General features: G+C 35.2%; 1 protein-coding gene across 1 annotated transcript; it reads right to left on the bottom strand.

Annotated features, from left to right (window-relative positions):
* Nucleotides 1-5,876: 5,876 nt before the first annotated feature.
* Nucleotides 5,877-8,295, bottom strand: LOC129572636 (facilitated trehalose transporter Tret1-like; the record flags this gene model as incomplete). The annotated part of the gene is made up of 3 exons (XM_055452647.1): nt 5,877-6,212; nt 6,567-6,954; nt 8,007-8,295. Coding segments are annotated over 3 exons (948 nt in total), but the record flags the coding sequence as incomplete, so codon positions are not given.
* Between the last annotated feature and the right edge of the window lie 2,603 nt (nt 8,296-10,898).

The raw sequence follows: 10,898 nt of genomic DNA, 5'->3' as shown, positions 1-10,898 counted from the left end.
GGGAAGTACCCGAAAAAAGCATTGTTCAGGGTTTCGATCAAGACAAACTGCCATTTTTTTGCAAAAATAATGGGAGTCTGTGAACAACCGAACACCTACTTGTCCATAAATTTGGTCCGAAATCGACATTTCTTGAAATTTTCCTCGAAAAATAGACTTTTGTATGAAAAATCACTCAGAAAGCCATTTTTTAGAGTCTCGGTCAAGGCAAACTGATGTTTTTTTGTAAAAATAATGGAAACTTTCGAACAACCAAGCACCTACTTGCCCATAAATTTGGTCCAAAACCGACATTTCTTGAAATTTTTGAAATTCTGTTCGAAAATGACATTTTTATATGGAAAATGGTCAAAATAGTTATTTTTCCAGCTCAGAAGTGCTATGAAAAGAGTTTTTATTGAAATTTTGGTTAAATACTAAGCGGGAGGTAAACCAAATTGCCGCCGAGCGGAAAAGTTTGGATTACGTATGTAATTCGTTTTATTTGTCTTTGCGAATACAACTGACCTAGATTGGTTTCATGCATTCTCGAATAATTTAAAGTAATATCCATAAATAAATATTATTTTCAACTAGAGTGGATTCTTTTGAATTTATCGATTGCATTCTTCATAACATTAACAGTGAAGCGGCTCTCTCCGCAGTAAAAACAATATATTTCAAGATCTGAATTTCATTTAATATTTCTGTTGAATTTTTAATGTACCATTGTGAATCGACGTGTCTCAGTCACATTGGCACAAGGTTTTTCGCATTGGGATAGCACTACACTAACAATAACATCGTTTTCAAACTAAAATGCGTCATTGACGTCGTTTACAAATAACGGCACAAGCGATACACACACAGACATTGTGTTGACACACGAAGAGTGTTCAAAGAAAGAAGTGAGCGAAACATGAGCATGCACACTCCGCGCAGCTCATCGTAAGTGTGAAGAGTATAACGAAAAAACAGCGACTCTGTGTGTGCAGAATCGCTATTGTGTATTAATGCGTTTCGCTGAACACAACGCGTGAAAAATATCTGTTATTTTTATGCGATCTTTTTATCCCATATGAATAAAAATATCCCATAGTAATCTCTGGTTTGTTTACCTCGCGCTCACATCGTCAAACATTGAGTAGTGTCAAGCATTGCCTTTAGAATGTTTCGCCAAAAGAGTGAAGCACAATATAAGTATGCACAGTCAACCAAACCCAAACCTAGGGGTATTTATGTCAGTGAATCTATCGAATTTGATCGTTCCATTGCGATTTTGTTACGAATTCGCACATTCTCTGCGAATTCTTTACGAATTGTTCACATTCTCTGCTTTGTCACTGCGAATGACAACTAAGATGGCGCCAGCTGTCAATGTTTGAATTTGACCAATTCGCAAAGAATTCGCAAAATTCGTGAAATATTTGAATGAATTTGAAGTCAGAACGCGTGCGAATTGTGCGAATTCCTGTCAATTCGCGAATACATAAATTCCCCTAGACCCAAACATTACAGCGTTCAGTTTGCATTGCTTTTGTCCCTATCGGAAGTTCAAAACTTACTCAAATCATGAATGACATTTCTGACAAATGCCATTTCCAACAATTGGGCAACCTGTGCTTCTCTCCCATAAGAACCAATGTATTTGACGTGACAGTGAATAGCGGTAGCGCCTAAATAGGATCTGCGACAACTTAAGGAACTATCAATACTTCTTGTTGTTGCGAAATTCATGACAACAACAACAAGTATTGATAGTTCTTAAAAATTCCGCGAATTGCGAATAGGCGCCACCGCTATCTTGCGCCGGTCAAAAGCACAGTTTGCAATTGGGTAAACCTTATAACGAGAACATTTACTTGTTCTTTACTAAAAAACGTATAGATGCCGTTAATGCATTGATGTCTGACTATGTTTCATTAACGCTTCACTTTGTTGCGCGTTGCACTGACTAGATGATGCTATGGGTACGGTCATTCGATGGGCAGCATCCCTTGTAAGTGTTTTTACAATTTTAAATGAGAGTGTGGTTTGACTTAGCCAACCAAGAAGCTTCCACCGATGTGATTGAAAGGTTTTCATAGCGGTTGTGTTCATTCGAATTCCCCGTCATCGCTGCAATCAAAATCACTGGAAATCAAGCATGTCCGAGAGCTCCTCCTGCGAGCCAGCTCCTCAATAGATGAACGCTCAGCTCACAGAGAGCTGGCTCATTTGAGTTTGACATACGTATAATAAGTTAACTTCATACCAAAACAAACGTAAAGAAATAATTGTAGACAACATGCAATTCACGTTTCAAACTGAAAAAAAAAAATCATGGTGTGAAATTTATATGAAATAGACATTAGAATTTATTTTGTGATTTTAGTTTCAACTATTCAAGAGAAAGTTTGCATATGAATGACTTTTTGTGGTTTTTGTTTTGTTTGTGATTTTATTATCAAATGAAGTTTACTTTTCAAGCAAGGATATACAGAAAATAGCATATGTTGTTTATGTTTCATGAGAAAAATGTTTGCTCCAATTTCTTTACAAGCCACGAGATTTTTTTAGCTCTTCACACTTCGACTTGAAATAATCGCTGAATTTATCAAAGCGTGCTGAATCATCCTTTACACGAAATCGATAGAGATCTGAAAATGATATGGAATAAATCTGTTGAAAAAACCATTTTCTTTCGTGTTCAGTTTCCATTTACCTTGCACAAATCGACGTAGTTTCAGAGCAATTTCATTATTGACCAAATTGTCGGTTCTGTAGTCGTATTATAGTACAGTACTATAGCAAATGCACTGTAGATAACCTTTAACGAATACGGCCCTCTGCCGTATTCAGCAACAACCATTTCACGACGTGCTTAGGTATTAGTTAAGAATACGTACACGGGCAAAATGACTTGCTCGTGTATATGTGAGCACGGCTTGCCAGCCAAACGTCAGACTCTCAGTCCTTCTTCTCAACACAACCGCTGTACCATACACACGTCGTAGTAATCATTAAAACCAAAATTAAATAAAATCAAACTAAAATCGTTATCATCTGCTGTCATCCATACTTTAATCTGCGTCTAAACTGAAGACTACAGTTCCAATGAAAGAAATCATGACGATTTCGACGAACTTTCTGTCTATTGCAGTGTTCGAATGTTCAGGAGCGATATTCCATATCTTCAGTGTGTTCACAATATACGCCGGCAATGAGCGCTTGCGCCCATTTATAGTATAGATCCGAGAACCGTCAGCCTTACATGAGAAATTTTCTTTCGTTCAGTTACACAATTTTGCAGTTGAAAAAAAAAATACACGTTTTACCTTCAAATTGAATTCAATGTATGCAGAAATGACATCAAGCTTCTGATTCATTTCATTCTCATCTTGTGGGCTATGAAGATAGAAGTCTCTATCTGGTGACAAGCAAATCAAATCATCGTCATCGGTATCATTTTCTACAAAGGCTTGCTCAGAATGTGCATTTTGATTATTATTGGGTGATGGAGTATTATCGTTAACAACGGTGATGGCTTGAGTAATAATTGTCGATGGAAACAGTTTCTCACGCAATCTCTTATTATTGTACAAAGCGGGGGTACAGCACGAAACAAACGCTTGTATTTCATTGCATCGGCTTCGGATTCTAAAATGAATTGGCATTCACTAATTTTCTTGCTTCCCAAATGAATCGAATCACACACTTACCAAAACATTTCATGATTTTTGCACGATAAATGGCATCCGAAGTTTCAACGAATTCATCTCGCAATTGTAAATCTGGTGAAATGTCAAACGATGGATTTTTCTTTAGATCATTGGACCAAAAGATAGTTTGTGTCTGGTTTCGATTTATTCGATTGTTTAATGTTTTAGCCAAATTCAATCGAAAAATCCAATCAACTCTACCAACAACAGTTTGTTTTGCTTCTGTCAAATAATAAACCGCAAAAACCTTTTCCATTTCGCCGAACACTTGTAATTTGAGACTTACAATTTATACAAATGATTCGTTTGTATATTAATACAGTGGAACGAAATTAGAAATTGAGGCGACTTTTTCGTTGCGGTCTCAAACGTATAGCTCTACTTCAAACGCTTGCAATGGTTACTTGATGAGTATTTTTGTATTTGTGTGTAGCATTAGGAGTGTGCCGGTCTCTGTGTAGCGCTTCAAGGTCGATGTCCTGTGTGACAGAAAACAATGGGCTCTGTGTGCACACTGCACCGTGAATACTAGCGACGCTGTTGTAAACATTCTCATGGCGCGTTGAAAACGATACACACTTCAAAACAAGCGGTTGCATTTCATAGCATGGAATAAATATTTAGCATTTAATTGAAATAACACACATATTCGAAATGAGTTTTGACGAATTTGATAGTGATTATAGTGATATTGAAGGCGAGCGTTATGGATTAGATAAATATTTTTCAGTATTTTCATCGGATAAACGTGTTCATTGCCGGGCTAAAGATTGCAAACAAACATTCACAAATTGGAAGACGTTCAATTTGAAACGACATCTTCAAAGTCGACATGCCTCTATTTATTCAAAATTATATCCCGAAGAGACCAACGAGATCAAATCCCTTCAAATTTCAGCTTTGGAACTCAAATTCGGTGCTATTGAATTTGTCACTGTGAATGGACAACCGTTCGGATTGCTAAATGCATCCGCAATCAAAGGGTTTTGCAGAGCATCTTTGCAAAAATTACGTGAAAAAGGCTTCCACATTAAATTCGACCGTCGCACGATTGCAGGTGAAATCGATGAGATGAGTAAGGAAATCATCGAAATGATAGCAAATGAAATGAGAGATCGTCCGCTTTGCCTGCTTCTGGATACTTGTACAAAGGGCACATTATCAGTTTTATCTATCAATGCGCAATATATGATTAATGATCAGCTTGTCGTCCGTTCGTTGGGAGTGATTGAATTGACGCACCGACACACGGCTATTCTACTTTCCAAAACAGTCAAAAATTATATCGAACAAACATTTGCCATTTCGATTCGCCAGATTAAAGCGGTTGTGACCGTAAACGCTAAAAATATGGTGTTGACCCGAAAATTACTGAAAAAATTAGCTCTTAGAGAATCTATTGAGCGATATGAAGGAGTGTCAGAGGGGGACGATGAGCTGAGCGATGACGAACAGGAAGAAGGTGCGATTGAATTCACTAAATTTCATTGTACCTTTGGCAAAATCTGTCGAAATCGACTGACTTCTTCATTGATTTTGTCTGATTTTGATTTGTCAGTTGAACGTTTCATCTTGGCAGATTTTCACTTCGAATTTTAACAATGTGTTATTGAACTTGGTTTTAGTTCATTTTGATTCATTGATTCAACAGATGACGAAAAAGATGTTGAAATGGAACTTGGCCCGAGACGCAATGAAAATCACTCGGTAAAAAAGCAACTGAGTTTGCCAAACAGCATTTTGACCAGAATACATTTCACAAATAGGAAGCTGATAACACTATACCACAAAATTGGACGAGACCTATTGATAATGAATCTAAACACAATTTCGGTGTAGAGTATAAATAAACAAGCCGCAAATGATGAAAGTAACAAAATTACAAATATTTACCCATTTTAAATAATGAAATTTGTTTGGGTTCATTACAATGAACCAATCTACAAGCACTTTTTTCTGTGACTTGTATTTGTTTTATTTATCACTGAGACATATGCATTGGAAAAGATTAGCGGAGTGGCTCAATCCTTCTTTAAATTTCTAATTTAAGATACGTGTGATTAGTGTGAGTAATTTAAAATGCTTGAATTTGAAATATTAAAACGAATTTATTTCTTGAAGTTTTGTTTAAAATTTATTTTATTTTTTTAAATATACAAAATACTCAATTTTTCTCAACCAAGAACTATTGTCCCTCTGATTATCAAGTACATCAACTCGAATTCCCTGTGTTTTTATCAGCAGCCTTCAACATGTCCTGATTATGTCTTTTCATTTGATTTACGAATTTTTCGGTCGGTGATTTTCTTTGAATTGTCAGAAAAGTGTCGTTCGATGTCTTCAAGCGAGATGTTCTCCGTCTCCGGCAAAATCAAATACATCAAAACAAATCCAAGGCCAGAGATGACACAGAAAAATAGCTTAGTGCCAGGCAGAGACAGTGTCGTTTCCAAACTGTAATATATTTTTCTAGAGATGAAGCCCATAAGGAAACTGAATGAAACCGCAATACTACTTGCTACACCACGGGATCTGAAAAGTATGCGGAAGAAAATTTTTCGTCAATTATTTCCAAACTAAATTTAAAAGTGATCTTTCTAAATGGATTCACAGGAATAAATGAATCATGCGGGCTTCAAATGCCATTCTATCTAAAACAATAACAACTCAGAGAAGATGCGCTATCTACAGCCAGTATAATTAGAGGTATTAAAGCAAAGGAAATTTATATACTAATATATTTGTGCATTCAATGTTTGATCGATTATTTGACTATAGCCGCTGATATGCGTCGCCAGCCCAAAACCCACGATTAATCATCATCAATATAATATTTTCCAGATAAATAAGCACGAGATAAAATCCAACGTATGGGCTAAAACTTACTTGAACGGAAATATCTCGGAAAGAAGCATCCAGGGCATTGCAAGGAACCCACTGTATGAGAAGAAGCTCCACAGAAACAAGCCAATCAACGGAATATAAGTCAGAATCGTATTCTCTAGATGATATGGTTCATGCGTTTGATCAAACGATATGTATCCTTTTGGCAGCAGAATGAAGCCACACAAACATACGGTCGTTGAACAAACGAATATTCCCAGCGCAGTGGCCAAATAAATGGGTCGTTTGCCGATGAAGCGTACCAAACACATGAAAACAACCGAGCCTATGACTTCCAAGAAACTCATAATAGCCGTTGCTTGGTCTGGTGGAAGTGGACTCTCGTATGCCTTGAAGATCTGCACAATAAATGCTCGCATAGAATACACACCTATTAATGTAGCAATTAATCTCATCAAAGAAAGTTTCATGCAAAACACTGGGCATTTTTGCTAAACGTAAAATAAATCGAATGAATATGCGTTTGACCATACACTGGTTTTTTGTATGAAACTTTTCGAAAAAATTCAAAAGTAATAAAAAAAATGTTGTTACTTATAAGTAATAATTATTACTTTTGCTTATTACCAGAGAGGATAAATTTTGGCTCGCAAAAATCGAAGAGTCATCATTTGAAGAGCTATAATTTCTCAACCAAACGTCCTAGATATATCCTATAGCACACATTTCTTAGCTGTGGAGGTCAGCTTTGAAACCACATATAGCTAAACCTGAATTTCTTTTTTGAGAATTAATTTTGCAAGACGAATACGGATGTTTGCCCCTGCAAGACGACTAATTTTTTTTGAGGTCTTTTGTCAAAATTACGACTCGAAAATAGCTATAATTCAAGTTTAACTATATGTGGTTTCAAAGCTGACCTCCACAGGACGTTTGGTTGAGAAATTATAGCTCTTCAAGTGATGACTCTTCGATTTTGCGAGCCTAAATTTATCCTCTCTGCTTATTACTTGTAAAAATGACTAATTACTCTTATTGATAAGAAATAAGATGCGGTCTAATTACAATGTAATAATGAGTAATACTAACAGACTTTGCAAGTAAAAGTAGTGTTCTACAATAGTTTAAATTTTGTTCGATATATTTGTCCAAACGTCCACAAGGTAGGTTGAAATGATCGAATTTATAAAAATACGTAAATATTCGAAGAAATTCGATAATTGTAGCACTTTATATTCTACTTTGTGGACATTAGCGCAGAAATTTCGACCAAATTATTATATGCAAGTGAAGTACTTCCACGCAAGTATTTGCAAACACTTTGTTTGCATGCAATTTTGTTCCACATTTTTGTGTATACGTCCACAAAGTAGATTCTATAGTGGTAAAAATATCAAATTTCTTTCAATATTTACATATCTTTATAAAATCGACCATTTTGACACTATACAACTCGAAAAAAATCACACGCTATATACACACCCGAAAATTGAGCGATTACAAACAAACTGATTGTGATAAACAGTGGTTTGATCGTTTGTTTCCGTTTTAATTCAGAGAATTTTTCTCTCAATGTTGGCAGAGGATGGGTGCAATTCAAATCTTGTTTGATGCATGAATAACACGACTTGGAACGTTCGATATGTTGTTGTAGATCTCGAAATTCTTGCGCCACAGCCTTACTTGTAGCCCAACCTCGAAGCCAGCGAAGCGATTTTTCAGCCTCAGCCGTTCGATTTTTTGATAACAACCACTGCGGGGTTTCGGGAATCTTTAGAAGAGAGCAATGAAATAACACAGTGCAAGACTGGTCAGACAATACAGGAGTGACTATACTAGGGCGTTAGTACTACCTGAGACAAGAAAATCCCCAACTGCGTTTTGCAAGTTCTGTTGGCGTTTTCGTTTTATCGACTTATATGTTTTTGTCTAGGGGCTTTCATGTATATTCCATCAAAGAAATATACACCATAGATGACAGTCATACGAAATATTCACAATACTGGCAAAATATGCACGATATTCACGGAATATACACGATATTCATGAAATATACACCTCATATTCACGATCGGTAACAAAGATTCGACATTGCCGTAAACACATATTTTTTACATGCTGTGTATATTCTGTGAATATGGTGAATATTTTTCATGAAAATATACATCATATACACGGATTATATGCAATATTCACGAAATATTCACCCAAATACGAATGTATATTTTGACTTAAAAGCCCCTAGGTTTTTGTCCCAATGATGCAAACTAGCTGTATGTGATATACGTAAAGCATTTATGTCACAACTAACAGCGCCATCTAACATCGTAATGGAATTATTCCAATGGATGTTTCTTTTTTTATTAGCGAATATTCACTTAAAAAGTGCAAAAAATAAAAATTGATAGATCAATATGTAGAAACTTTTAATTTGTGTGAGATTAATATTTTAATATTGGAGGGAAAAATTTAAAATTGAAATTATTACTTAGTCACTTCACTTGTGTACAAAAGTTCAAGTTTTAGTGCTTTGGGTAAAGCTATTGAATGAACGTTAGCAACTTCACGTATGTTTACATTCGATGACAGCTGTCAGTGATACATTGAAATATTTACGGGGTTATAACGTAAATGATGTTTCCACTCGCGAACAATATTTATATAGTAATGTTTTCATAAATGTGCATAAATTCAACAATCCTGTGGCATAATAATAATTCCAGACATGGATTTTAATCTGTTAAAACTACGGTGATACTGACTGACTCAATAAACCGACTGACTCAGTAAACCACAGTTTTCAATGACGTTTAACAAATGAAGAAATGAATTTTATGATATTCTATCATTTTTGCAAGTATGCGATGAAAATTGTGTGAAAAAGATGCACAAAATATGTTGTAAGTGCTGTTTGTGGTAATCAAACATGAAAATGTTCGTGATCTAAACAATACCAACGATGAATCTTTCATGCCGCAAAAGAACGGCAACCTAACCTCCAAAGTTTAGCGGCTCTACGATTCAATCAAAATATTTCATACTGCGCATTTTTTTCTCATTATTTTGAAGAAAATTTTTATTTGACCAAATTATTTTCATGAAACAAACTCATTAAAAACTCAGGTTTATATTTTTATATAAAACATATTCGAAAAAACCATCGGAGATTTATGTCTTGGGCGTTAGCACTACAAATTCTTCCAATAAATTTCCTTAGTTTCGGTTTAATGAGTCATAGATATGGTTTATCGAGTAAGTCGTTAGTCACATATCAATAATTGTTGTGAATCCAATAAAAATCAGAATTATAGAAATAAACTGAAATAATCATTGATTTCTTATGAATTTCCTTTTTTACTTTATCAATTGGATACTTATGGTTTGGGCGTTAGCACTACAAATTCTAGCATTGATTCAGGTGTTAGCCTTTAGTCAATGTTCGATGTGAACTCAACAAAAGTCAAAATTACTGAAATAATCATCATTGGTTTATTATAGCATTTTTTGCTTACTTTTATTTTCAGAAAATCAATGTAAAAATGTTGTTCTTTACGCATAATTATACATAAAATAAAGTCTGCAATTCGAAAATTTGAAATTCCAAAGCACGCGCCATCACCACTGACTTTGACAGCTATGGGATTGAAGTATCTACCGTTTTTGAATTGTATTATTTTTTATTACGAAGTTAAACAAAATTTAGTTCGAGTTTTTCTCAATCAAGGAAAAATGCATATTCTTATGACTCATTAAACCGAATCAGAAATAAAAGCAATTGCAACATTTCAATTTGACGGATGGATCAAGCGTTTTGAACGTCTGAACGTTTGATCGTTTGAACGTTTTTTTAATGTTTTGAAGCTTGACCGTAAGAATCATAGCTTTCTTCTAACGATTGTAGATGGCGCTATTCTTGTGCGTGTCACTTAATTTGCCTCATTGCATATAGTTCCTCAAATACATTGTTGTCTAAATTTGCTACATTTCTAATGAATATTTGCCTCGATGCTGAGTCCAAAAACGTTTGTCTTACTTTATTTAAATACCTACACGCTAAAATAAACGGTTGGTTACGGGCGTAGCCAGTACCAAAAGTCTCAATTCTAACTAGATCTCTGTTTCTCAAATTTCTTTGGTTCCTATTGTCTACTCGTCTAGTATATACAATTTTTTCCCTCAGTGCTGCGCTAATCAACTTTCCTAATAAGAGATCATAAATTAAAAATACTGAGGCATTTATGCGCCGCCTCCAAAGCGGTTGAATATTCAAATTATCACATCTTAATTGGTACGATGGCAATCTGTAGTTAGCATCTCTTTGGTAAACTCCCCTAAGTGCCCAGATTACAAAGTCTTTCTGTACTGATTCAATTT

Source organism: Sitodiplosis mosellana, unplaced genomic scaffold (genome assembly GCF_009176505.1).
Source record: "Sitodiplosis mosellana isolate CC-2019 unplaced genomic scaffold, AAFC_SMos_1.0 Smas_scaffold_5297, whole genome shotgun sequence".
Lineage (NCBI taxonomy): Eukaryota > Metazoa > Arthropoda > Insecta > Diptera > Cecidomyiidae > Sitodiplosis > Sitodiplosis mosellana.
Note: the sequence above shows the minus strand (reverse complement) of the source record. Positions and strands in the feature narration are given on the sequence as shown.